The 26,765-nt window shown below is 38.5% G+C and overlaps 6 protein-coding genes across 6 annotated transcripts; 2 read left to right on the top strand and 4 right to left on the bottom strand.

The window, feature by feature from the left end:
• Positions 1-5,016: 5,016 nt before the first annotated feature.
• On the bottom strand, positions 5,017-8,577 carry LOC106658793 (5-formyltetrahydrofolate cyclo-ligase-like protein COG0212). Its single transcript, XM_014380913.2, has 5 exons — positions 7,953-8,577; positions 7,291-7,691; positions 6,861-7,207; positions 6,547-6,793; positions 5,017-6,487 (listed from the first exon to the last, which is right to left on the bottom strand). The coding sequence occupies exons 1-5, from the start codon at positions 7,969-7,971 to the stop codon at positions 6,074-6,076; spliced, it is 1,428 nt and encodes a 475-aa protein (XP_014236399.1). The 5' UTR covers positions 7,972-8,577; the 3' UTR covers positions 5,017-6,073.
• Positions 8,578-8,720: 143 nt separating this feature from the next.
• On the top strand, positions 8,721-11,149 carry LOC106659097 (isocitrate dehydrogenase [NAD] subunit beta, mitochondrial). Its single transcript, XM_014381421.2, has 6 exons — positions 8,721-8,860; positions 9,224-9,283; positions 9,362-9,571; positions 9,650-10,041; positions 10,126-10,315; positions 10,391-11,149. Exons 1-6 carry the CDS (start codon positions 8,819-8,821, stop codon positions 10,619-10,621), a joined length of 1,125 nt encoding a protein of 374 aa, XP_014236907.1. The 5' UTR covers positions 8,721-8,818; the 3' UTR covers positions 10,622-11,149.
• Positions 11,150-11,325: 176 nt separating this feature from the next.
• On the bottom strand, positions 11,326-14,028 carry LOC106659096 (DNA helicase MCM8-like). Its single transcript, XM_014381420.2, has one exon. The coding sequence runs from the start codon at positions 13,889-13,891 to the stop codon at positions 11,417-11,419; it is 2,475 nt and encodes an 824-aa protein (XP_014236906.1). The 5' UTR covers positions 13,892-14,028; the 3' UTR covers positions 11,326-11,416.
• A 99-nt stretch (positions 14,029-14,127) lies between these two features.
• On the top strand, positions 14,128-15,281 carry LOC106659099 (vesicle transport protein SEC20). The gene is made up of 3 exons (XM_014381423.2): positions 14,128-14,297; positions 14,416-14,830; positions 14,904-15,281. Exons 1-3 carry the CDS (start codon positions 14,217-14,219, stop codon positions 15,092-15,094), a joined length of 687 nt encoding a protein of 228 aa, XP_014236909.1. The 5' UTR covers positions 14,128-14,216; the 3' UTR covers positions 15,095-15,281.
• On the bottom strand, positions 15,274-18,174 carry LOC106659098 (neuronal calcium sensor 1-like). Its single transcript, XM_014381422.2, has 5 exons — positions 17,293-18,174; positions 16,511-16,653; positions 16,235-16,440; positions 15,961-16,159; positions 15,274-15,861 (listed from the first exon to the last, which is right to left on the bottom strand). The coding sequence occupies exons 1-5, from the start codon at positions 17,471-17,473 to the stop codon at positions 15,811-15,813; spliced, it is 780 nt and encodes a 259-aa protein (XP_014236908.1). The 5' UTR covers positions 17,474-18,174; the 3' UTR covers positions 15,274-15,810.
• Positions 18,175-19,216: 1,042 nt separating this feature from the next.
• Positions 19,217-25,874, bottom strand: LOC106658628 (phosphoinositide 3-kinase regulatory subunit 4). The gene is made up of 14 exons (XM_014380647.2): positions 25,503-25,874; positions 25,014-25,194; positions 24,639-24,937; positions 24,385-24,575; positions 23,646-24,301; positions 23,266-23,574; positions 22,497-23,204; positions 22,095-22,430; positions 21,866-22,019; positions 21,596-21,709; positions 21,324-21,516; positions 20,815-21,257; positions 20,400-20,730; positions 19,217-20,330 (listed from the first exon to the last, which is right to left on the bottom strand). The coding sequence occupies exons 1-14, from the start codon at positions 25,592-25,594 to the stop codon at positions 20,102-20,104; spliced, it is 4,236 nt and encodes a 1,411-aa protein (XP_014236133.1). The 5' UTR covers positions 25,595-25,874; the 3' UTR covers positions 19,217-20,101.
• Positions 25,875-26,765: the final 891 nt, after the last annotated feature.

Genomic DNA, 26,765 nt, shown 5'->3' with positions numbered 1-26,765 from the left:
GCCTATAATAGGAGCAGTCGTACAATATCAGCGGTGTTGCCAGGGGTAACGCTTCATCACTTTCTGCGTATATCGCGTATAATGTACGCGTATAGCTCTGTGTGTGTAAGTGTGAGTATATGTATCCATTACAGTCGTGGGTGCAGCGCGGAGTCGGCGGCGAGAGCTATCTTTGAGCTCGCCCTTATACCTCGAGCGTGTATATACTTGTATCAAAGGAGTATATAGGTGCAGATACGCGGAGTTGTCACCGCCGACGCGCATCTTACAACGCACACTTTCTCTGTGTGTGCGTGTTTCTCGAGGCAGCTGCACTTTATTTTAACGATTCCAGCCATTATCGAAAAATACACCTATACGCGTCGTCGTCGTTCGTATCATGACGCAATTGCACGCGTGTATATAACAGCGTACACGTATTATATATAAGTACGCTTGGCTGGGCTATTACTTTTCAAAAAATCATCCCGTTTCCCGTGTACGCGTGTGTGTGCGAGCTTGCACAAAGCCCAAGGAGAGAAATCTTTTTCAAAGAATTTCTCGTTATATACACGATCCAAGTTGGTTCGTTCGCTCGTTCGCTCGCTAGCTCGAGGGCCGACTTATTTTTCCTCTCTCTCTCTCGGTCTTTCTCTCTTGCACACCCTCTCACCCTCTCTCTCTCACGGGGATTTATCAAAATTAGATAAAGCTCTTCTCGCCGGTGAGCTTCTCTCTCTCTCTCTCTATCGAGATACCCGAGACCCCCGACGCGCGCCTGTAAAGCGAGCTTGAAAGCCGAGGCTCGACTACCTGCTCTACTGTCCGTTGATTTCCTTCCGCTTCTCTCTTTCTCTCGCTCTATCTCTGCTATAGTCTCTCGCTCTCTCTCTCTCTCTCTCTCTCTCTTTCGACGCGAGGCCAAGAGAGAACACTAACGACGTGCCGAGCTCGGAGCACACAGAAAACGGAGCACAGACACGAGGGGCCGGGGTACGCGCGTAAAACAAAATGCGTTAACGTACGAGCAGCTAATTACTTCCTCCTTAGCTGCGCTGCAAAATATTTATTATATATATACGTGTACGTACGAACACGATGCCCGTTAGACCGTTAAAGCTGTGTATCGTTTTTCGTTGTTTTACTCGACACGCCCGAGAAACACTACTCCGAGACGTTAATTTTTACGAGCTACGGGGTGGCGTGGAAGGAAAAACACTTGGCCAACTGTCGAGGAAAAAAAGTGTATTTACGCGCAGACTTGTCGATTCTTAAAACGAGTAGCTTGCAGCAGCTCAGCGCGAGAAGAGAGTATTTTGTCGCGCTTAGTACAATGTCAGCTTATACACGTCGACTCGTATATATATAACGCGTATATGTAACAAAAAAAACATCGGCAGCAACGGCGCAGATGAGGGCGGGAAAAAGTTATTTCTTCGCTGCTGCTGCTGCTGCAACGCGCGTATTACAGTACGAGAGTAGTACGTGGTGGCAGTCGCGCGTTACACCATATACGCGCGATAAATATTTCTCACGCCTCGCGTATGCTACTACTACCACTACTGCACTAGTTGCCGGACGCGACATAATATTCCTTTTTATTTTGCGACACGTTTTCCCCTCGTAAATACGGACGCCATATAAGCTTCGCCTTCTTTCTCTCTTTTCCTGTCGCCGTTGTTCACCTGCAGCACGCAGCATTGCACACGAATGTCTGCGCCCTATAGCCCATGTATATGTACCTTATACCGTATACGTGTGCGCGAGTGCGGCGGTACATGGGCTAGATATTGAAACGTATATATAATACGTATATACGTATGTTACGATACGAGGCTATAGGGCAGATTGAAGCTGTACACATTCGCGAATGTGTGTACAGTGTAGTACATCGCGCGCGCATGTAAGTGCAGCAGTGCAGTCGACGATTTCGTATTTCACCGAGTGGAAGAAGTCCTTCAAAAAAATATGCTGTACGCATTTCTTGTGCTACAGTTGCACGTGAGCGAAATATATGCATTTTGTCTGCTCCCTTTACTCCCCTACCATTCGACCCCCTCGTGGTTCTTTTTTTCTACTCAACCTCCTATATCTCATTCTCCTCCTCCTTCGCCTATTCGCCTCGTGCAACATGTATATCGCATTCTTTCATTTCACCTTATACCGTGCACTGATTTTTCCTAGCCCCCGACACAAAAAAGGAAACGTGCAGCAGCAGCAGCACGAAAAAGAGTTTGCACTCCGATGCATTGTATTTTCCCGCTTATACTTCGTGCTTCTGCTGCTCCAAGTTTTTTGTTTTATTAAAAAAAAAAAAAAAAAAAAAGAAGAAGAAGAGATGAAAGAACGAACGCGCACACACAGAAAACTAGAGGTAAGATGAGACCTCGCTTGGTTTGAAGTCGTAATACCAAAAGTAGCTGTCAGAAACAGATAGAAATTAGATATAACTCGCGAGAGAGAGAGGGAGAGATGCGAGTCTTTCTGACCCATATTAGCTTTGCCATTGATGCGGTCACACTCTGGAAAAAGTTTATTTTTACATGCAAAAAAAGCTCTTCGAAGTTTACACCAAGATACATATGTCCCGCTCGTGTTACATAAACAAAAAAAGAAAAAAAATTTTTGAATTTACTTTCGACCCGAGCTGATACCGAGTGCGACTATGTATGAGCATACAGCTGGGTCCCCGGGAGCTGGACACGACTCTCTGTTTTGATAAAAAAAAAAAAAAAAAATCGGAAACATTTTTATGTTGGATTAGTACGTCGTAACATTTAGGAGGAAAAAATCTATCCGTGCGCGCGCGCGACGCTCACATGTATACGGGACAAAATAAAAACGCTCGGGACGATATTGTGTTGCTCTCGGCTCATGGAGCGCGCAGTTTCAAATTTCCTGCATTTTCTTTTCAAAGCGAGAGAGAGAGTTTCCATTACCCCGTGCGCGCTTCAAGACCTTTTCTAATCATTTCATGCGATATCCGAGAGCTCTCCAGAGCTGTTTGGATTTATGTCTGNGGGGGGGGGGGGGGGGGGGGGGGGGGCGCACAGTGCGGGAAAAAAGGAATATTTACTTTTATGAGTGAACACTGTGCAAAATTCAAGCGCGCGCGAGAGCATACATCTCTCTCTCTCTCTCTCTCTCTCTCTCTCTGGAAAGCTGCAACAGCTCAAACTGCGAATATCGCGGAGTAAAACAGCGTGTTAAATTTTATAGCTCCTCCCCAGGCCGGTAACAGTGTAGCAGCGGCAGAGGAATTCGTACAAAGACGAAATACAACTTTCGGAAGAATCGCGACAGCTATACGCGTCTTCTATATATTCCACTGCGCGCACTGTCTGAATTATACTCGCTTACACGCCCGCGCGAGAGAGAAAGAGAGAGCGGATAAAAAACGGATAGCTGCCGCTCGGGTGACTATAATAAAAAGTTCGTAACGCTAAAAACTTCTATACTCGACGCCTATAGAGCTATAGCTCGCTGCTTCCGGACTCGCAACGCACGCCCCCGCGATTATCATATACGCTCGGTGCACAGAGTCAAATTTCGGCAAGACCTCCTTGACTCTACCTCATTATATACTGTATAATTTGTAATAATTACGTTTAAGCTGCTTAACTGACTTGATATATACTTTTCTCGACTTTACCCCGAAACTCGAATCATTGCCAGCCCCCCGCTCTGCTTATATACATTCGCAACGCGTCTCTCTGTACTCCTCCGCTGCACTGTGTAAATCTTTGCTGCGGGAATTCTCGTACTTAGCATGTATACGCGCGTCGGCCGCATGTCTCTTGAGGGCGAGCCCTGCCGCGCGCATAGATAAACATGCTGATATACACGATTATTCGCTTAGTCAGCAGCGGCTTGTATGTATATACGCTCTATGTACACCTGCATCTCCTTTGAATACGCAGCATACACATTGCATGCATGTGTATATCGTATATATGCGTATGCTGCCCTGTTGCGCCCGTAATGCGTTTTAATAAGCACAGCGCATATGGAAATGCGATCGTCTGCCTGGGCAAATTGCGAGAGTCGATGTCGCTCTCGTTTATTAATTGATTAATGCGCGGCGGCAACGAGCAAAAAAGAACATTTACTTATCCGCTCGTTTGGCACACATTCGAGAAAGGAATGTAAAGTACAAGAGATCAAAGCGCATTCGACCGAGGTTAATTACGACGTATTATCCCCGCACTCAACCGCGTGCGCGATATTATTCGTGTCCAATACAGGGCCCCTGCTACGCGTATAACGTATGTAATACGATAAAGCTCTCAAAGAGCTGCAAGCTCTAATCAAAGCTGAAAAAAAAACCCCGAGCTGATTGCATTCTTTTATTAATCGCACATTTTTAATTACCCTTTGCCTGTGGCGAAAAAATTTTTTTTAATTTTTTTTCGAACCCCCCCTCCACCTTCGATTGGAAAATCGCTCTTTGAACTCTCTCTGGTGCAAGCACGCGGTTGAAATATGTATGCACGAGCTTTTAATACAGAGAAACTCACTGGGAGAGAACAGCAGCAACACGGTAGAGAGAGAGCAGAAATTGATTTGCCCATGTATCCACACCGCTCGTGAGAGGAGAAAAGCACGGGAATGTTTTCTTTTTTCTTTTTTTTACTTCATTTCATTTATTTTTATTTTTTATTTTTTTATGAAGTATACGCGTTTATACCACTATAAGGGTTGTAGTACACACAGCGGCTAGTTTAGTGGCGAGCATTATTTTTTACCCGAGTTTTCGAATGTTGCCTTTAACCCGTAATAGCCCGTCGATGCGGGTACAAGATATTTTATTGCTTTTATCGGTCGTATTTTTAATGCTCGATTGTGCGTGTCTCTGGATACACGCGACGAAAAGAAAAATGTTGCGAGATGATCGGGAAAAATGAAAAGGAATCTTCTTGCATCTTTTCTCAAACATCACGCGTTACAGGTGCCATATATTTATGCCTCCGCGTGAATGGGAAAAATAATTTGTTCAATCGTTTGATCGACTCTACGACATGTTTTGTATTTTTTCGAAGCTTGTTTTATTATTGCTTTCAAATTAACAGTACAAGTAACAAATAAATCTTGATAAAAATATCATTTTAACATTATTGTTAATCAATACTGTATAATTGTAATTGCTTGATGAATCTTATTTCTGAATACGCTTACATAATAAAACATTAATCTAATTATTATTGAAGAGTTATAATAAATCTCATAAAACTTGATTTCTCATTTGAATATTCAGTATTGAAACTTTGTATTTTACAAGTTTTCATAGATGTAGGCACCTATTTATTATGAAGTTGTACGTATATGTTTACTGTTAAAGCTACTTTTAGGCACATCAAGATTAAACGTGAAAAATGCCATCTTGGATTTTTATGAATAAATAAATAATGCCTCGGAGTAAGTAAGAAGTGTTACTATTATAGAGTATTCTTCGCGTCAATTCTGTGCAGAACGAGAATATAAAGTATTTTAGTATATATCACAAATTATAATATCGTTAAAAAACTCGATTTTAATTTAATTTACTATTGACTACACATAAAAGTTAATTTTTCGCATACCAAAATGTTCTAATCTATTTGCACTGTATTCTTTTTAAAATTTGATTGAAAAACTATTTTCGATATACATATAATTTTTAGAGGTATCATAAAAATACAGACTTTGAGTAAGAAAAATAGTTTTTACGGCTAAAAATCTAGACTATTTGTTCCTCGACGATTGATTTCATTTTAATTAGTATGAAGCAATTATTTCTATTAAGTAAAAATGCCTATCACAAGTAGTTTAATACTCATATCCCAAACTTTATCGTCATATTCGCTAATCAAACATCAATTGATAAAATTATTAAATAATTCATCTTCATTGTAAGTAATCATTGTTAACAAAAAGAAAAAAACGAAACAATAAATAATTTAATAATCTAGACTAATAGCAGGTTAGTCGCAATTATAAAAAAACCAGTTAAATGAATAATCTCAAGCCATAATCATAAAGGCATTGAAAGCAAGCATATAAGAGTAACAGTCAATTTTTGGCCTGCAGAGTAAGTAAAGTGTAATTTTTGATTAATTTAAACGGCTGTGACATCAGTCACCTCGATGCGGGTGACGGGCTCAGCCGGCTCAACGACAATGAAACTATTTTCTACAGCCTGCTGAGCGTCGGTCTCGCCGATTCTTAGTTCTCGCAAGTTAGCAACGATCGAATCGACTTGCACAGGTTCAGGCTGCTCTTTGGAATCTGGACTTTGACGTTTACGAAGCTTACCAAAGTGCAAATAACAGAAACCTCGCTGACCGCGCCATGTGATGTTGGAAGGTTTGACACCCCTTTCGTGCAGGGCACTTTTTAGGTCCCGTACGCGTACTGTGGATGCGATGTTTGACAATTTCAAAGAAAATTCGACGTTTGCATTGCGGATTACTTGTGTTCGTTGCCGCGGCTTTTTTGATTTTGTTGGTGCTGGAGATTTGTCAATTTCATTCTAAAAAGAGTTGAAAAATTAGTGAAGAATTATTACAGGAATAAAAGAGTCGTTCATACTTTATTAATATTTTCATTGTTTTCTTCATTTTCATCTTTGACTTTTTGTATCTTCTGTTTTCTTGGGTAAGGCTTTCTCCTAACATCTTTGCTCTTTTGATTTTCTTTCAAGATATTGTCCTCAATAGGTTTTTTGCGATTTACCTTGGGCTGTAGTTTATTTATGATTTGATTGATTCGTAGCTTCTCTTGGGATCTAGATTCTACGTCAGAATCTTCCTCTTTCAATGTTAAATTGTTTCCATCCCTAAAATTTAATTCAAGGTAAATAAATTATGTATGCTTGAAAATGTTATCAAGTTCCAATCAATTACTTTTCATCGCTCTGCTTGATTTCACTCAAAACAGGAATAGATTCAAGTCTTCTCTTGCTTATCATTGACCAAATAATCTCAGTAGGTTTGTTTAATTTTGGATTAACAACAATAGTTTGAGTAGGTGTTACAATTATATCTACAGGTACATCATGAGGGCCAAAAAGGTCATTAGGAAGATCATCTAAAATTTGACAGTCATGCACTGTTGTTACAACCACAGTTTTTTCATTTACAGCTTTCATCTTAGACAATATAACATATTCGAGATCAGCAAATCCTTCACCGTCTCCAATTCTACACCCAGATTTGTTCACACATAGCGATCCCAAAACAACCATATCAACCTATTTTAAAATTTAAAAATAATATTTTTATTATCTATAAGCAAAAATTCAAGAGTATAATAACTATAGTATATACAACGCACCTTCAAATCTTTAGCATCATATCCTACAGGAGTTTCAATTTGTTTAATGTTATGTCTAGTCACAGCTTTTTTAGTTTCTTCATTGGGTAATCCAGAAGCATTTTTTACATGAAGAAAGAGTCCAGATAATAGTCTAGGTCTAGGTACAAGTACTTCCTTTTCTTTAAGTAATGATCGAAGTATCACAGATTTTTGGGGTTTATCAGGGCTAATCATTAATAATTTGGCATCTTTGAATTCATCTAATTCCATAAGTCTTTTGGTGGCATCAGTAGATCCCAAAAAGCAGGGAATTCTATTACACAGACTGCGATAAGGGCTGGCAAGCTTTTCTTTAGCCATATGTACCCATATTTTCTCTCTGAAGGTTTGTTTAGTAATCAATTTTTCCACTGCAACTTCTGAAAACAATTGAATATTACAGGTAAGAGTCGTGTATAGATAAGGCTGTATCTTGCTTTTATAAAAAATGTTATCTTCTTAGAGTAAATATTGAAGATGAGCCATTTTAAGTTTCAAGTATTTTATAAACAATTTACTATGAACTAATTTTAAGACTTGAAAAAATGTCAGCCAATTTATTGTTATTTAAATAACAAGAAAAAAAAACATTAAAAACAATTGCTTTCTTATGTATGATAAAAAATTTCAGATTAGTCTACCTTTAACTTCTTCCGACATGTCGAAAAACTTTTCCTTTGACAGCTTTACGACAGCAAAAAGTATTAATTGTGCTTAGAAGAAGATGCTCGCGATGATGAAATGATGAAACGCCACTTTTTTTCTTTTCTCAATGCAATAACCTCACTGACACAATGCAGATTTGCAATGCAACTGCCTCTGGAAGCGTCTCTCGTCGATCTTCTATTATTAATCGATACGTGTATCGGGTAAACGAACGAAGAACGAATGTAAAAAAAAACCTATCACACAACCGTCCTACTTCAGGCGAGTCATTTTTAAATTTTGCCGGAGATCTCTGCGATCTCTCTCTCTCTCTCGCCGTAGGTAATGACAAACAGCTTTGCTGTCACGTACGAATGGACATAATAATGGCTTTAAATTTAATTCGTTTTGCTTTTTATTTTTATCGCTTGGAGGCGCACGCGGATTTGGGTGAACCTTGCGAAAATTTGCGAATTGAGTCGATGATTCGCGAACTACCCAGGGCTGTAGCTCCGTTGCAGAATTTTGCAAGATTTAATGATAGAATGGTTTGCTTATTTTTCAATGAAAATAAAAAAAAAATTAGAAAAAAGAATGATTTTCTATCGTTAAATGTTTTGCTAAAATTTTCGTTCCTTTGACATTTGCCTGAAACTCTCATGTTTCTTATCATCCGATAATAAAAGCAGAAGCTTCACATGCGCAGGGCGAAAGACGTCAACGAACATTGACGTTTACGTCACTGAAGCTCCAACAATTTCGGCTGCTGCTAGCTCGAAGTTTTCTTAACGTAAGGGAGCTGCAGCTTATTATTTCCCAATCCACTGGAAAAGCTTCTAATTTAAACGATAGCGAAAACATAATGGCTTTGTTGGCGCGTAATATTTGCAGGGTGTTCAATCAGGTATGTTCATAGCAGCTGTCATTTATTTACTGTTTTGCGTGCAATTCGTACTGTTAGTTTGACATGACCCTCAATGGCCAAAGTATGGTTAGAAAATTTACGCAAGGGCCAGTACAGATATATCGTAATATCAGTCCGCTAGGATGAACGAATGACTTTTAAAAATTATAATAATTTAATGACTGAAGGTAGAGGGTGGCAAAAATAATTCTTATATTGGGCTTTAATTATCACGAGTATGATTACAAAACACTCACGCGGGAGGCATTGGCCAGGTCATATGATAACTTGTTTAATATTAATAATTGATTGAGACAAATAATACGATCTAAAGAGAAATATTAATATATTTTTTGTTTCTAGGCCCCTCTGAAAAGTTCCGCAAGAAGCATTCATGTTGGTGCTACGCGTTTTGCAGAAACTGTAAGTATTTATTCCAATTTTAAGAACTTAGCGAGACTTGAGTTTAGTACTCAAAAATAAAATTTTCAATTTTTTTAGGACGTTGAACCAGATCAGAAATTGAAGTGTACTTTAATTCCTGGAGATGGTGTTGGTCCAGAACTGGTTGTATCCGTTCAAAATGTTTTTAAAGCGGCAAATGTACCAGTGGAATTTGAACCATATTTCTTATCAGAAGTCAATCCAACGCTGAGTGCTCCGTTGGAACAGGTTTCCAATAGTATTGCTAGGAATAAAGTTTGTCTCAAGGTCTGAATATAAGTCCATTGTCTATAAAAATAAAAATTTATTACAAGTTAAAAACTAAAAATGAAATTCCTCTGACAGGGTATTTTGGCTACACCAGACCACTCTCATACTGGTGAATTGCAGACATTGAATATGAAATTGAGGAAAGAACTTGATCTTTATTCAAATGTTGTACACGTAAAATCATTGCCAGGAGTAAAATCTAGGCATCAGAATGTTGATTGTGTCATCATCAGAGAACAAACTGAAGGTGAATACTCAGCTTTGGAGCATGAATCGGTTCCTGGTGTTGTTGAATGTTTGAAGATTGTAACTGCAAAAAAAAGTCAGAGGATTGCCAAATTTGCTTTTGACTATGCTGTTAAAAATGGTAGAAAGAAAGTTACTTGTGTTCACAAAGCCAATATTATGAAACTTGGTGATGGCTTGTTTTTAAAGTCATGTTCAGATATTGCCAAACTTTACCCAAGGTAAAGAAATATATTTAAATACTTTTGTTCTATCAATTTATTAATATCAACTTTATCATCATTTATATTTTTAATTAATTTTAGAATTCAATTTGAAACAATGATCGTTGATAACTGTACCATGCAAATGGTATCCAACCCTCATCAATTCGATGTTATGGTTACACCTAACTTGTATGGTAACATTGTTGACAATCTAGCATCAGGATTAGTTGGTGGAGCTGGTGTTGTTGCTGGAGCCAGTTACAGCCCAGAATGCGTTGTTTTTGAACCAGTAAAAATTAATTTTATTAAATGCAATGAATTACTTAGAAAAAAAACAATTCTAAAACTTCAAAATTTTTCACAGGGCGCGAGGCATACATACTCTGAAGCTGTTGGTAAAAATGTAGCTAATCCTACTGCTATGATTCTGTGCTCTGTCAAACTCCTGAATCATTTGAATCTCAGACGTCACGCTGAACAAATCAGAGACGCATTGAATCGTGTCCTGAATGACGGTAAACATCTAACTAAAGATTTGGGCGGACAAACATCGACCACTGAATTTACCCATGCTGTGATCAACAATCTTCGTTAAATAAATTTTAATTAAATCAAAGTTTGAGTCAGACTCAAATCTGTAGAAAATTAATTGGACTTCTATTGTTGAGAAAAAATTGTCTCCTTTAGAAATCCAATGCAATTTATAATACTATGCGAACTATTTATGGTTTTTGCAATAATATTCATAGAAAAGTTCACATGAAAAATGATGACGATCCTCTGCTTTGGTTTGAAGTGTGATTTTACAACTAATAGTTATTAAATGTTAATTCTACCAGACAAAGGTATTAAAATGTTACAAAGACCAAAGCTCTGTAAAATATGGATGCAGTTAAAAATCAGTATAATGACTTTGTTTCTCATCTGTTATTTAATGTAATTGTAACATGTGAAATGTAATATAACGTGGATTGCGCAATACTCTTATAATTCATTTTTTTTTTTCAAAGTATTATTTCAATTGATCATTTATAGTAGTCAAAGCAAGTCATTAATATATTTTAGAATTATTCATTTGTATCCATAATTAACTCTCGGTAATAAATCAACAAATCAACATGAATATCATTTTCCAATTATTTCATTGTTCATTTCTTAGTTTTTTTAAATTTTATGAATACTTAATTAAATAAGTTCATAGCCTTGTATCTGCATTCATTTCTTTTTAAAAATGATTTGATAAAAAGCTCTGTTTAAAATGCAAAATCGGGATTGGTCAATAATAAATAAAACAAAATGTTTCAAAGTAAAACAAATTTATTTTTACTACTATATAATGTTTCCATTCAATATGACATACGCTTTTAATTAACAATAATAATCGTTTTATTTAATAGGCAGCAAATTTATACAAATTATTAGCCTTTTTTATAAGTATTCCCTCATTATTTAATCTATCGATTGCTTGTACGATATCAGCATCTGATATTCCTCCTTTTTTAGCAATATCTTTTAATTCTTCCATAGGATATAAGTGATTTCCTTTTTTGGACGCATCTTTTTTAATCAAGTTGTACAAATTTTTCATACTATTTTTTGAAGTCTTTGTTGTTTGTATAAAACTAGTATCAAGTTTTCCTTCATTCATACCAAGTACTGTGTGCTGCATCAATTCTACAATATCTTGAGCATCTTCCTCCGTAGTTTCTTCTCTCAAATCTAATTTAGCTCTTGCTTCTGTCAATCTGATTAGAGCTTCTAACTGCCTATTACATGGAGTTATGTTTACAGCTGAATCCATATTTTTTCTTAAACTTAAATAATATTTTTGTAATATTACAGCAGATTCTTGAGTTAACTTTGGTTTAACATATTGTCTTGCATAAGCTATATATTTGCGTAAAATATTCATTGGTACAACTTCATTAGAATTTCGAAATGATGACAAACGCCGCTTAAGTGTACTAGGTTCCCCGCTCAGTGGTCTAGTTATTCCATTGAATTGTGAATTTAGACTTTTTTCTTTACCTGTGTGCATAAGCATAACATGATTGGATAAGAAGTTGTCCATATCTTTGTCAGGTTGATCCAACAGCAAAAATAATAAATCAAATCTAGATAGTAACGGTTGACTCATGTTTAAATTGTTATTGAGTGTTTTAGATCTTTCGTATCTTCCACCTATGGGATTAGCAGCAGCTAAAATTGCAGTTTTAGCTGGTAAAGACCAAATTACTCCTGATTTTGCAACACTCACACTTTGCTGCTCCATTGCTTCTAATAACGCTTGATGTTGAGTTGGCATTTTATCAAATTCATCAATGCAACAACATCCTCTGTCAGATAGAACTAATGCACCAGGTTCAAGTGCAAAATCATTTTGTCCCTTTTCTCTAATAAGAGTAACTGTCAAACCAGAAGAGGTGCTTGAATTTCCAGAAACATAAATTCCTTTTGGAGCCACTCGAGAACAAGATTGAAGCATTTGTGATTTGCCCAATCCAGGGTCACCAACAATCAATATGTGAATATTATCTCTTAGATTGGTTTGTTTTGAAGTACCTCCGAATAAACTCAGAAGCAGTGCCATTTTAATTATTTCATGACCATATATTCCAGGACACAAGGAATTGACTAATAGTCCTAATTTATCTTCAGTTTCATGAATATTTCGGATGCATTCATAATCATCTTGTGTAAATTCCAAGGATATTCCACCACAGTTTTTATTTTTACTGTTATTATTCACAAGTGAATTAGCTTCCAAGTAAAGATCAGATACTGGATTATTTTTTATTTTTCCATTGTCTGTTCCATTTCTTTTTATTATGCCTGTCAAAGTTATATCATCTCCAGGAGCACAAGAGTCTACTAGATCATCAAATAATTCTACATCCATCACTCTAGGTACTCTTCCTTGATCATCAAAATCTTCTCCAAAATGTTCTTGAATTCTTATTGTTTGCATAGGAATAGTTTCTACATAAGGAGAAGCTAAATCTGTATCAAATTTCATTGCTCCACATATATCACACCTTTTTTTTGGTGTGTAAATACCATTTTTTTGCCTTACAGTGTAAGGTATTTTACATTTGTTGCACAACAAAACTAATAGAGAGGCCATGTGGCAAGATTTAGTTACACGTACAACGCATCCTCTTATACTAATAAATTTTCCATAATAATTAACTTTGATATTTTTTAGAGGTAAAAGTGGTTCAAAATTTGTCAGTTTAACTCTGATAATAGCATCTTTTCCTTCTTGTTCACTTTTGTCATTTGCATCATCTTGATCATTTTCATTGCTTCTGTTATTTCCATTTTCTTCGTTATTATCACCAGCTATATCATTTTCATTATTTTGACCAGACCTATTATTTCTTGGGATTTCGTGATTTTTAACTTTGTTAACAGCCAGTCCTAGACAGCTCAATACATGTTCAGGATTATTTTTTAACTCTGATTTGAAACTAGGCCAATGTTCTGTAATACTTTCACTTTCATATAGAAGATTAACATCAATACTAATATCCTTGTTAACTTCAAAATTACTGGACATTAAAATTTCAGGATGCTCTTTGAGAAATAATTCAACAGCTCGAAGTTTAGGCAGAATCGGCGATGTCTTTTTATACTCGGATTCGTCGAAATATAATTTCCAACCAGGCCAGGGTATATCTCTTTTGGCAATCCTACGTTTTTTCGGTTGATTAGCATCTGCATTAGAATCGGAATTCGCCTGCGAATCCTCTTCATTTTCTGAATTTGCACTTGTCCTTTCTTCTGTGTTACCTTGATTATCGTCTGGCTTCTTTCGCTTTTTCCATCGAGGATTCCAATTTTTTCTTCTCGGATTATCACTCATTTTTTATATAGATAATCTAAAATTAAATCAAGTTTCTATTATCGAAAGCATGCGATTTGGAAGGATAAAAAGTTTTCTTTCGCGCGACCCACAGCGGAGGACTTCTTTGTTTTGTTGACTGACTTTTAGCGGACTCGCAAATAGCAATTTGCCCGCGATTTTAAATGTTTGCTGCCAGCGCTACGCGGCTGTCAAGTGAAATAATCACAGCTGATACAGCTGTGTATACGTATCAAGTATGCAAATTTTGCAGCAGGCGTCAACTGCTCGTCGTCCAAGAGACCAGATTTTGATTAAAATTAATTGTTGAATTTTTTTTATTAAAATGGTGGCCCAAGAAGAAACTTTTGAATCAGTAACACAAGAAATTATTTCCACTAATCTCGACTTGAGAGTAGTTATACAGGTAAACATTTTATATACAAACAATATGATGTCAAAATTTCATCATTATCTTATCTTAAAAATTACTCTGTCAATTAGTACTCAAATATGTAAATTTATTAAAGTCAATTTAATTTCAGGATATTCAAAATTGTAATGGTCCATTAGAAGTTCTAAATGATCTTAATGCTGTAGGAAGGGAAAAAATAGCAAAATTAAGAGAAAATATAGAACTGTTAGAAAGAATCACAGAACGACAGCGTGATGCTAAGAAAAAAGAATCATATTTAGCAGAAATTAAAAATTACAGAGCTCAGTTCACTAAAATGATGATAGCATTTAGAAGAGCAAATGTGGATAGTGCCAATGCAATAGAAAAGTTGTCCAGAGAAGAACTTTTTAATGGATCTTCTGAGCAACAGAGCATATTGAAAAAAAGGAGAGATGCAAAGAGTGCAATGCAAGCATCTAACAAATTAACAGAAAGGCTTTTGTATATTTCAAAGAGCCTGGCAGAAACTGCTCAGCGAAGTGACATTGCTTTGGATACATTAGGTAACTAATTTGTTTCTGAGTTAAATGACTAAGTTTTTTTCAAAAGCTGTATTTTTTTATTCTTGCATTGCAGTGACTTCATCAGAAAAAGTTTTCAATACCCAGAAAGAATTGAAACAGCAGCAACAAGTTATTTTACAATCTGGAAGGTATCTAGATAAATATGGTAGGCGTCAGATCACAGACAAATTTGTTATAACTGGGGGATTTATATTTTTTCTCGCATGCGTATTTTATGTTTTAAATAAAAGATCATTCTTTTAATCTCAATTCGTAGTTAAATTTACATTACTGAATCAAATCAAGATTAAATTGTTTAAAAACTTCAATTTTATTCGTTATTAAAATTCAAGGATTTTAACTATCTACATGCATGATATTATAAAAATGAAATAGGGAATTAATGTAATTTATATTTTTTTAAATTTCCCTGTACAGAATTAAAGTCAAATTATTTATTAAAAAATTAGGCATAAGAAATACGATTTTTAATTAGATAAAAACTATTATTAATTATTCGAATAAATTATGTATGAACTAATGGTTTATCTAAATAAATACAATTCGTTTTCGCTGCTGCTAATGTGCTGTAAAAAATATACGTGTATTTGCGTTGCGAGCAGCGGCTAATCGTTATATACAAGAACGTGATAACAATATTGTAAATATATATACCGTCAAAAGACTGAAAATGTTTTAAAAGTAATTTTTAATTGAAAATAATGATTGAATTTTAGAATAAATTTTGTCGCATTGATGATTAAACGCTAGAAATTTGCCCGATATTTTAGATATAATATGTTTGTATATAATGTGTACTTGAATATATACGTAAAGAACTGATGTAATGATACTGTAGTCATTGTGATCTATTAGCGTTAAATAGATCGATCTGTTGCATATTAATTGCCCAATAAACACATTTGTTTCGTACTTGATGCAATGATTATTTCGTAGTTCTAATGTACAATATAATATTACTAGTATTCCATATCGTCGAATATCGAGAGCTGATTGAATATCACTTCGTCCTAGAAAAAAAAAAAAAAATTAAACGCGACAGTTACGTGAACGCCTGTCGATGACATTGATAAATTGACGCGATGCATATAAGAAAAAAATCAACCTACATTTCGACAACCGGTGAAAAATTCCTCTCTCGTGATGACGCCGTCGCGATCGTGATCCATCTTGTCGAAGAGGCGATTCACGTGTCGCTCGACGGCCGCCTCGATCTGTTGCGAGCTGCGCACCATCTCGTAGATGGCCGAGATGCTCGCGGTCATGTCGTTTCTCGTTATCCACCCGTTGCCGCTGACGTCGTAGAGCCTGCGCCAACGAAATTCGGTATGGTATCGAGAAATATGAACGACTATGAACGGTTAAAAAAAAAAAAAAACGTACCGAAAGATCCAGGCGAGCTTTTGATCGGCATCCCCCTTGACGATCACCGCCAAGCCTTGCAGCAGATCGGCAAAGCTGACGATGCCGTCCTTGTCTTGGTCGAAATTGTTGAACACCAATTCGGCGTACCTGCGAGAGTCGCCGAGTGGAAAAAGTTTCGCGTAAGCGGGCGTCAGATCCTTCGTCGTCGCCACCCCGCTCGGACACTGAAAATCGTTTTCGCTATTCTCAGTACTTGATCAGTATGAAAGTCAATAAAAAAAATTCGATAGTCACCTGCTGCTTGAAAGCTCGATAAAGTCGACGCACCTCCTCGCTCGTGAAGCCCGTGCGATTGGCCAGGGACGTGAGGCTTTCCCGAGGTAGACACGTCAATTTTCGGGCCATCTCGTCCGCCTCCTCGTCCTCGTGAGTATCTTCTGAAGATTAATTGTCATTTTTATTTTCGAGAAAGAAAAAAACGCGCGCGAGCTTGCAAGCTCGACTGGCTCGTTTCTAACAATAGAACGAGAAAAGAGAGCCGAGAGGTGTGTATATCGGTGCCATTCAAAGTTTTGAATGGAAACATATCGTGCCACACTCGAGTGCGCACTTGGAAAGCGTGTAAAAGCTTATGAAGCGAACGCGCTCTTTGATCTGCATGGCCCGATGGACGCGCGCGCCCGCTTTTTCGCACAGACATTTATCAACGACGAAACTTGAGCGATGACAGTCGAGTGCAGAAAAAAAACAGCGCAGCGCACACCTCTTCGAACATTAACGAGAAAAGCTAAATTTCGCGCGCAAACGAGTCCAGTATTTAGTACACAGAACAATGGCGCGCATTCATTTCGTCGAATGAACCGAGTGCATTGACGCGAATTTTCGTATTATATACGGACTATTCTTGTTCTTGTTTTGGCACACATTTTTAATTGGAGCTCCGAACTTTAGATAATGATCAAAGAAGTTTTTCTCGCTACTCGAGTCGATTACGAGCTTCATTCGAGTATAGAGCGCAGGAGAACAAGAAGAAGAAAAAAAAACAGCTAATCACCACCCCTCGAACCCACGCTTACCCGTTATTTTTTGTATGCTCCTTTTGACTTTGGTGATGCTGCGTCTCATTCTTCGGGAAAAAACATTATTCGGCTGGTGATGAAGTCGCTCTTGACTGCCGAGATCTCCTAATCCACCTTCGGCGGCTGCCGCCGTCGCCGTTGACGACGACGACGACGACGACGCTTTTTTCCTCATCATGGTATCGAGGATATGGAATTAGAGAGAAGAGGGTAACGAGGAAAAGCGGATTTACGAAGTGATCATTGATTGGACTATTTTTTGTGCTCTTTCAACGGTACACCCTCGTCGTTCATCACGTCGCGCGCACTACATTCGTCGGAGCTTTTTCAGCAAGTAACGAGAGTGTGTATAATTTCTCACAAGGTCAACTTATTACAATCTATTAATGCACACGGGCTTTCACTTCGATAATTAAAAAAAAGAAGCAGCCGAGGGTCGAATTTTTACATGAATCGCGTTGGATCGACTAAATAATCGACAAAAAATAATCATGTAAAAAGCTCTTTGTATCACCTTCGAATTATTTATAGTCGCGTAAGGTTCGAAGGGCTGCAAAGCACGGGCCACTTTTCGCGCGTGATTTTATCGGACGCGCGTCTAATAATGACATATTTAAACTGAAAAAGAGATTGAATGTCGTGGAAATTGTCGATGGTTTTCATCGATCAATTATATCCGCATAAATGAGCAATGTTTTCTCAACGAATGCAGCAGGCCATATGTACATTATTGCTCCGAACCGTGAAATTGTCTTTACACTCTATTAACGATAATATTCACACAGACACACATAGACGCACACATTGACGAAAGACGATAAACTAATAAAGGCCATGTATAGAAGAGCTCCCGGAGCTAGTCGTTGGATGAGACGAGACGCGCCGCGCTCAAGCGACAACTAACGGCTCCGCCACGCCACGCGATCTTGAAAAGCTCCCTCGCCGTCGCAAGCTCCATACGCGAGAGAGAGATTCGTATCCCCCATCGGCGAGAGTCATCTACACAGGTATATCAGCGCTGCGCTGCGCAATCGTTCTCGCCTCTTCGCGCTCGCTCTCTCACTCTCCCGACCCAGCAGCGACGTTCATTTCCGGTTTTGTATTTGCAATTTCTTTCGATTAACACCGCGGTAGCAGCAGCAGTGGCAGTGGAAGAGCTCGCGACGAGCAGTCTACTCCACCCGGCCTATAGAAAATTGGCCTTTGCTAATTACGAAATCATATACCGTGCGAGTCGATTTTTTTTCTCTCTCCGCTGTTTTCTTTGATAAAACCAACCGCGCGCTTGTTTGCTCTGCCTCGTACCCCAAAGTACTCCGCCTATCAATCGATGCACGGAGATCGAGAGTAGAATGCATTTTTTTCTCCTCAATACGTATACGCGCACCTTGTATTTACGTCGCGAGTAGTAGCGCGAGAGAGAAAAAAGAGCGACGCGTGCTTATTGTATTATTATTTTTAGATCGCGAGCTTTGTGATTCAGTCCTTGATGATATGCTTTTTTCCCTGACGCGCCGAGCAAAAGTATATAGTGGTAGTATAGTAACGGGAAAAGCCTTTCGATGCCTCGTATAATTTTAACGACGATGTGATTTAGATCGAGACACGAGTCGGAGGAGCTTTTGAATAAACATAACGAGCGCGCGCGTATGCCACGATGGAATAACATTTGCGCGTGGCCCACCACCGCCGTCAACAAAGCCGATTAAAAATAACATTTACAAATTGCCCGCGCGTAAATTACAACGCGAGCGCGCGCGCACACACGGGCGGACGATTGATGGCTTTTTATACGAGCGACCCGCGAAAAACAGATTGCGGTAAATAGTCACGACCGGTCCGAGTCTTTTTCCGGGTTATCCGGAGTGTTTCGCCTCGTATTTGCAGGCAAGGTAAAGCAAAACACAATTTTTATTGTAAAACGTAAACGTTTATTCGTAGTAGCAATAAAAATATTATTCGTAGTGTTGCTATAAACATTATACACCGTCACATGATTAAGTACTAAAACAGTACACGCTTCTGTCGATTAATATATTCAATATATGTACACTTTCGATTATGAAAATCTTATTGCATCATTGTGACTCATATCAAACGACACGCCTAAATAATTAATTGCTTGCAGATAAGGTATTATGCAGGAATATGTTTTAAGAGTATTATAGTTCACTGTTTTGGTATTCACCAAGGTACAAGTCACTCTTAAGATAGTGAAATAATTAATCTTCGAATTAGTAATCTCGTAAACGATTAGAATCAATGAAACATAAAGCTTCTGCACCTGTTATATGTACATACGTATGACAAGATTAACATGTTTATTTACATGTATGTACATCGATTTTCATTTGGAGACCTAAACATTTTATTTTAGATCCTGATTATCTTAAACTAATGTAATTATAAAAATATTTTCCTAACAAACGTAGAAAAGCATTCTTTTGGTCAGACCAATGAAAAATTTCTTACAATCAAACGATCAGTCAATGGATTCGAGTCTCTAGTCGAATCATTTTTTGTGTTTACATTATTTTTAAAGAATCACAGAAATTGACACAGTACAGCTGATTTACAAGATTTTTGGTTCTGGGGACTTTTAAAATTCGATATGATTCCAATCGAACTTTATGCTGGAAAAATTCCAGTTTTTTTCTATTTGTCAAATTGCAAATATACACATTGAAAAATAATAAATAAAAAGTAACTGTGATCAATTTCATTAACACAAATAGTGAGAGTCGCGTGATATTATGTACATTACATAAGCGAACTTATCGGATAAAAAGAATCGTCCCCAGTTCCATCATTTCCAAACTTGTATCAAGCCATCGGCACTTCCGGTCAAGATGCAGGTTTTCGACATAGCAACTGCAGTTACGGTGTCGTGATGACCAGGATGAGATAATTCAGGTCCTTGGCCACCTTCCTCGGGGACACCACGTCTCATTCCTGAACCATCACCGGATCCAGTGCCAGCAGGCGCACTAGCCAGTACTTCTTGAACTACGTTAGTTCCGTCGATGAGCCTTTGCCTATAATTAATGCACCTTATTGAGAAAAAAGTACCAAAGTATCATAAGTTTTCATCGTAAAAAACTTACTCGTAAGCAAAGGAGTTCGGTGCCAACGAATCATTGGGACCCGGTAAAACAACGTGCGATTGACTAGGGGTTTGCAGATTCCAAAATCGTAATCTCATATCAGTGCCACTGGCTAAGAGGAATCCTTCGCGATCGATGCAAGCCGAGTGCATAGCGCACACGCTGTGACCGCCTTGAGAATGACTCAATGGAGGTGCGCTCGAAGCCCAGAGCACCATTTGTCGGAATCCGGTCTCTAGATTCCACATAGAAATTTCGTTATTGCCTTGGACGGCTGAAATGATCCAGGAATCTTCGGTCGGATGTGTAATAAGCTTACGAACGCGTGCTCCTATTGACAAATATAATATGAGATTAATAATCATTAATTATTGTGAATTGAATTGTCTTTTTTTCTTGTCGACAGTAAACGTACCGGTCGGATGTTTGATACTAGCGATCGGCAACTGAAATCTGAGGTCCCAGGTCGTATGAACACCCGAGCTCGTGCCCAAGGTCAACCACTGTTGATGATTGTTTATGCAAAAAGACGTGATTATGCCGTTCCTCAAGTTGTTGTCCAACTTCCAGGCCGTGCCGGGCTGTCTCAAGTCCCAGCCGATCACGGAACCGTAAATGGTCGCGTACACGAGAACGGATTGCGAACCCGAATCCAGATACTGCAAATCGACGGCGTTGCCCTCTTCGTCCAAGTCCAACTGTCGAGAGTGCAGGACGGTCATCTTGCTCGAGCTCGGCTCGACGCGACAGACAAACACGCTGCTGGCTTGATTCGTGCTCGCCGCGCTGGCCAGCGATTGACCCTGCTCGCACACAACCAGGCCTACCAAGGGTCCCGCGCGATGGCTATAGGTTTGCCTAGAAGAAAAATTTCCACGTTATTGCAACGATATGATTATTTTATTTTTCTTTTCGTTGAATTACTTCGATCGATTGGCGATGTTTCTTCCTTCCATTTTGCTCGCGTCCCATATTTTTATGCAACTATCGGACGAACTGCTGGCGAACAAACTTGTGTCGGGTATCGACACCAGCCGATTGATCGCAGCCCTGTGCTCGTGCAAGTAAGCAATCAGAGCGCCTCGGGGCTTCCAGGTACTTGGTAACAATCTCGAACCTTCGAAGTTTCGGACGCAACGCGTAAAAATCAGGCATAATGTAAAACTTTGGATAATTGAAAAAAAAAAGTATCTTACCAGCTTGCCAGGCAACGTTGTCCGCCCAGTGTTGAGCTCGAACGGCCGACGCGTGTTGTTCCTGCTTTCGGTAGGTCAATTGTCGCAGCTCGAGCCTGCACGGGGCGCACCTGTCTGCAAATCCATAAAGCGTCGCGACTGTCACGTAAAGTTACTTGTGTTTTCAACGAGTCACTCGTATTTAAGAGAATATACGTGCACCTCGCTCATCGTACTCTTATGTGTGTGAAAGTTAAATATTTCGTCGTTCTTTCGATACGAGCTACTTACATTGAATATAGGAACGCTCGTGCAGCGAATGATCATTGATGCTATTTGTCGTGTCCGATAAACTGTGCTGTGGCGACAGATGAATCTCGCTGCCTTGAATGCTCTGACTCGGACTGTTGCCGCTTCCCGATTCCGACATTTTCACCCCCGATTGCTGCCAAGATTAAGTTCGTACGCTTTTGATTGACTCTTTTTTTTACCTAAACTGGTTATACGAACTCAAACGTACCTGACTGCTGTCTTGAGCTGCAAACATGGTGCGCCACTCTTGGTTCATGGACGCGTACGTCGCGGTGCTGTCCGACGATTTCCGATCGCTCTTCTTATAGGTCGGCATTGCCATGTCCGTCTTTGTATCAGGATAGAGCATGACTACATGATGACTAATTTTGTGTTTTATCGGCGCAAGCTCGATTCTACCGTCAACAATGAGGCTCGTCTGCGATGATTTGGTATTATCCACTACCAATTTGTACTTATTAATTTTTTGTATGTACGGCTTCATTACGAGCAATTGGTCTTCCATCGTCTCGGTCATTGGCTCGGTATTCAAGCGTCTAAATAGCTAAAATGCAATCGATTGATAAAAATATCCGTGCGGTAAATGAAGAAACACATTTATTATACTTACGTTGCGCAAAGGCGTACTCATTTCATTGTATTGAGGAACGATTCCAGAGTTAGCACTTCTCCTGGCATTTTGTCTTTGCTCGAGATGCTGGAAAAATTCATCGATATCGCTGTACCTGACGATGGTATCGTAAATTGTCCTTGGCAACGGTGGTACCAGAGCCTCGAGCAACAAAACCTCTTTTTCGACCTGCATGAGCGAGTGCTTCAAGTAGGGCTTCAATATGGGCTCAACTTTGCACATGACATCTACCAAATTGAGAATGCGCTTCGAAGCCGCGAATAATCCTACGGTAGCATGGCGTATCCACAAATTCGGATGTACGAGAAAGACGACGGTTTCCGAGAGCAACTGATATAGGGCCGCTTTATGCAGTAGGCCCTGTGACGTCAACACTGCCATTGCGTTGATTGCTCGCGTTACGACGAATTCTTCGGGGTCAGTGAGGCCCTGCTGAAGCAATGGCATCAATATAGGACTACAGACCCAACCAACGTAAGCAGCTACGTCGACGATGCGATCGAAAAACGAGCCTCTCAGTTCCTTGTCGTCTTTGTCGTTCAAAAATGTAATCACGTGACTCAGAATAACGTCGTTCGCTTTTTGTTTGCCAAAAAATTGGCACAGTTTATTGATACCGTTGTCCATTAAGGTTTGTTTTACCAGATTCTGCGGGTCCGTTAGCAATGTGGAAACCGATTGTTGAACCTACGATTTTCGACATTTAAAAAAACGTAGAAATAAAAGCTCCAAATTTTTTCTAGCATACCATTTCATGCAAAGTCTGGAGTTCCATGTCGTAGCTCGGTCGAGGAGAATCTTTGTCCACCGCTTTTGACAGACGAGAACTTTCCAGATATCTGAGAGCTATGTGCGCCAAATGCGCTATGTTCTCGGCGTAAGCCGCTCTCACGATTACGGCTTCGTCTTGGGTCAGGTGAGCCAATCCTGGGAATATGTACTCTGGAAATATATTAACATCGGTTGGTGGAAGCGACTTGACGAGGTACAGACACTTGGTAAGTGTATGTATTGCTGAAACTCGTACTCGAGGAGCAGGATCGTGCACCAAGTGGAACTAAAATATTTTTCATGTTATAAAATTTGTTTAAGTAGTAAACGATAATTCTTTTAATTGGTTTTACTCACGATAAAAGGCAAAATTCTGTCAAGTATTGTTTCATCGGAGGTATTTTCCGCAAGCTCGAGTAGAATCTCCAGCGTTTGAAGTTTAGATTGTGAGTGGTGTAGTCCTCTGATGCAAGATGTAACGAGTTGAGTTATGATTATCAGGGCCTCCTGACCTTCTACTAGACTTGTAACATGCTCTATTTTACCTTCTTCTTTCTGACTTTCACTCTTATCAACTTCAATAATGTCCGAATCGTCCATTACTAAACTGTGCCTCATTTCGTGTGCTATATCATCACTAGTTTTCGAATCTTTTAAGCTATCCGATTCTTCGTTATTTTCGCTTTGTATTTCTGTACTTTCCGTTCCTTCCCTTTCAGTTTTATTTTTGTCGCATCTAAACATGCTAGTGATGTTATCGATATCTTTTTTCAATCTTGCGATTTTTTCATCGGACGATAAGATGGGAGCAGTCGAAAAAATCTGCATGTACGATTGAAGGAAGCTGTAAAAGTATTCAGGAAAAACTGTGCCACGAGCTTGTGATAAATAAAGCTCTGCACTTTTACGATTTTCTGGATTCTTTTCGATCATTGAGGCTAAAAGTTCACGTATACCTTTGTCTTCGATTTTATCTAGATGCTTTTTAGCTGTGTACTCGCCATTTCTATAAGCTGTAAATCAAATTAAAGTTTCAAAATTGATGTATTTTCAAGTAATTTTAGAATTGATTTTGTAGCAGTCTAGAATAGTTTACCCAAAAGTTGAGAAAAATCAAATGGTGGATGTCCTTCATTGTACAGTTCAGTCAAAGCACATCCTGCAGAAAAAATATCCATCATTGGAGTCAAATCACCTGTTTTTAACTCTTGCTCAGGGAACAGCATGGTAGTATTGGGTTCTGAAGGTAATGTTTTTACAAAACGTTCAGGGGCAATATAACATGTTCTGCAAAAAAATTATAATTTAAAAATTTAATTCAAGGTTTCACTTATGACAATTTATACATACCTTCTTCTGGAAGTATCAAAAAAGTATGAAAAGTCTGCTGGATTATCTTCTGGTAAATATGTTGGTTTAAAACTAGCAAAGTCAGTCAACAGAACCCAGTTCCAACTGGTCATCATAATGTTTTCAAGTTTGATATCTCCATGACAAACACCAAACTTATGAGCTTGATGTAAAGCATACAATACTTGAAATGTAATCCACTTTTTTTCTATACTTGATAGAAATGGTCTAGTACTAATGCGATCATATAAAGAATACTTCAGGTATTCTCTCATAATAAAACCTGCTTTTTCAGTGAACTGCAAAATTATTTAACATGAATAATAGTTTGATCATTTAAAAAATCAACTTATTGATAAGATAAGAAATACTTACAATTACTCGTTGGAATGGTAAGCAGTTGACGGCTGAGGCTAGTTTTGTTCTTATTTCTTCCAACTTATCTTTATACGTGGATAAAGGCAATGTAGGATCATGAATGACAAATACTTTTACCACTGTCAGACCCTCTTGACTTTTAGCTCTGGCTACTTTGAAGAATCTGGTACTTCCCAGACTGTGAAAAATAATTTTAAAAATTATTCAAAATTTTTTGTAGCAAAAAAATGTAAATGATCTCAATATCTAGTATAATTTAAAACACACTAAAGATGTTCAGCTATGCAAATTTTAGTAAAAACAGGTTTTCTTATTATCTAACAACACCTGGTTTGTGATAATAGCATTGAAAAAGGTGTAGTTGGTAGTTGAGTAAGCAAAGGTAATCAATTGAAACCCATTGTTTACATTTATTTGCATGTCAAGTGAAGTACATTAACGAACCCTTTCAAGGTGTAATTTTTAAAAATGCAGTAATTTACGAACCTAATGTCAAATTTGAGATCGCCATGATCCTGGAGATAGTGTTCAACCGGGTATATTTGGCTCGGGGCGATCCCCACTAGCTGATTGCCCATGATGAAGTCGAAGGAGATGAGGTGCACTCGATAATAATAGTCCGAATCACAATGCAGCAGCTGTGGTGTTCGTCCAGACAATTAGTCGAGATGAAACTGGTGCAGAACGTCAATCAAGGAAAGTCACCACCGCTAGGTTACATAGTTCCCCGATGAAATTGAGTTTTTCCTTTGGCACCCACGTCAACGATAAATAGTGACGTTGACATCAACAAAGCGCTATAGTAATATTGCTAAAGTGCAGTGTATGTCCTGCGCGAGTCGATCTACTGCTGCTGCTGCTGTGTTGTTTTGCGTGTAAATATCTCGCCGAGGTTAAGTTTTGCTCGTCAGCTGTGCGCTTTGGAATGTATACATACAACTTACAAGTTACAAGTGTGTCAACGAGTTGCTCTCGCCGCAGGCGCGCGCTTTAATAATTTTGGCATTTAAAGATTAGAAAGTCGATGAAAAATTCATGAGGGGAGATACATTAGAGATATTGGACACAATCGTAATTGCGTTCGTAAAAGTGTGTTGACAAATTTTTCAAGGAATCGTTTTAGTTTGAAAACAGTGATTTTAACTTGAAAAATTGCAACATTATTGTAATTTCTACTTGAGCTGCATGGGGGCTTGGTAAATAGTCCTTTTAAAGTTGTTTTTGAATTGTAAACATTTCCGAGTAATTTCAAATTATATTTCTTCAAATGTAAAGCTAATCAAAACGTAAAAAATGAAGTATTTTCGGCTATCGCTCGTGACGCGACGTTATCTATACTTGACGTTAGTTCGGGCTCAAACAACGAGATTGGCGCACCCAAAAAACTTCCTTTCGTGGATTTTCCTTCGCTGCACGAAGTACTCGGTAATTTCCTGTTTTCGCTCAAGCCCGAACAACCAAAGATTAAATTTTCATTATGTCGCTTGGTGGACTGTGTTATTAAATAACAATGTGGCCGTTAAAAAATCCAGATACAAATTATGTCAGAAAAACATCATCGTGGATCGTATTCGTGCATAGTGTTGCTGTGACCTTCGCGCGTCGAAACAATTGCCATTCAAGATATCTATTGGAGTTAAGACTCGAAAAAGCTCGAGCTGTACAGGAGAAATAAGTTGTCAAGCCGTAAAGCTTCGGGCTTCATTAGCGAGAGCACGTGAAAATTTATGGGTTCATTATACTCGCTCG

The sequence above is a fragment of the Trichogramma pretiosum genome, unplaced genomic scaffold (assembly GCF_000599845.2).
Source record: "Trichogramma pretiosum strain Unisexual culture from Peru unplaced genomic scaffold, Tpre_2.0 scaffold2, whole genome shotgun sequence".
In the NCBI taxonomy this organism is placed as follows: Eukaryota; Metazoa; Arthropoda; class Insecta; order Hymenoptera; family Trichogrammatidae; genus Trichogramma; species Trichogramma pretiosum.
Note: the sequence above shows the minus strand (reverse complement) of the source record. Positions and strands in the feature narration are given on the sequence as shown.

What these genes read in the sequence shown, in the direction of transcription:
- LOC106658793 (XM_014380913.2), bottom strand. An exon ending in ATGATGCTAAAGATTTGAAG is followed by an intron (nt 7,208 to 7,290) that starts GTGCGTTGTATA and finishes ATTTTAAAATAG; the next exon opens with GTTGATATGGTTGTTTTGGG. An exon ending in ACAATGAAAATATTAATAAA is followed by an intron (nt 6,488 to 6,546) that starts GTATGAACGACT and finishes AACTCTTTTTAG; the next exon opens with AATGAAATTGACAAATCTCC.
- LOC106659097 (XM_014381421.2), top strand. Translation starts at nt 8,819, where the DNA reads ATGGCTTTGTTGGCGCGTAATATTTGCAGGGTGTTCAATCAG. An exon ending in TTTGCAGGGTGTTCAATCAG is followed by an intron (nt 8,861 to 9,223) that starts GTATGTTCATAG and finishes TTTTGTTTCTAG; the next exon opens with GCCCCTCTGAAAAGTTCCGC. An exon ending in ATTGCCAAACTTTACCCAAG is followed by an intron (nt 10,042 to 10,125) that starts GTAAAGAAATAT and finishes AATTAATTTTAG; the next exon opens with AATTCAATTTGAAACAATGA.
- LOC106659096 (XM_014381420.2), bottom strand. Translation starts at nt 13,891, where the DNA reads ATGAGTGATAATCCGAGAAGAAAAAATTGGAATCCTCGATGGAAAAAG.
- LOC106659099 (XM_014381423.2), top strand. Translation starts at nt 14,217, where the DNA reads ATGGTGGCCCAAGAAGAAACTTTTGAATCAGTAACACAAGAAATTATT. An exon ending in ACTTGAGAGTAGTTATACAG is followed by an intron (nt 14,298 to 14,415) that starts GTAAACATTTTA and finishes ATTTAATTTCAG; the next exon opens with GATATTCAAAATTGTAATGG. An exon ending in CATTGCTTTGGATACATTAG is followed by an intron (nt 14,831 to 14,903) that starts GTAACTAATTTG and finishes CTTGCATTGCAG; the next exon opens with TGACTTCATCAGAAAAAGTT.
- LOC106659098 (XM_014381422.2), bottom strand. Translation starts at nt 17,473, where the DNA reads ATGATGAGGAAAAAAGCGTCGTCGTCGTCGTCGTCGTCAACGGCGACG. An exon ending in GAGCATACAAAAAATAACGG is followed by an intron (nt 16,654 to 17,292) that starts GTAAGCGTGGGT and finishes ATTAATCTTCAG; the next exon opens with AAGATACTCACGAGGACGAG. An exon ending in AAGCTCGCCTGGATCTTTCG is followed by an intron (nt 16,160 to 16,234) that starts GTACGTTTTTTT and finishes TCGTTGGCGCAG; the next exon opens with GCTCTACGACGTCAGCGGCA.
- LOC106658628 (XM_014380647.2), bottom strand. Translation starts at nt 25,594, where the DNA reads ATGGGCAATCAGCTAGTGGGGATCGCCCCGAGCCAAATATACCCGGTT. An exon ending in CGAGCGTTCCTATATTCAAT is followed by an intron (nt 21,710 to 21,865) that starts GTAAGTAGCTCG and finishes ATGGATTTGCAG; the next exon opens with ACAGGTGCGCCCCGTGCAGG. An exon ending in CCGAACTCCTTTGCTTACGA is followed by an intron (nt 20,331 to 20,399) that starts GTAAGTTTTTTA and finishes CATTAATTATAG; the next exon opens with GCAAAGGCTCATCGACGGAA.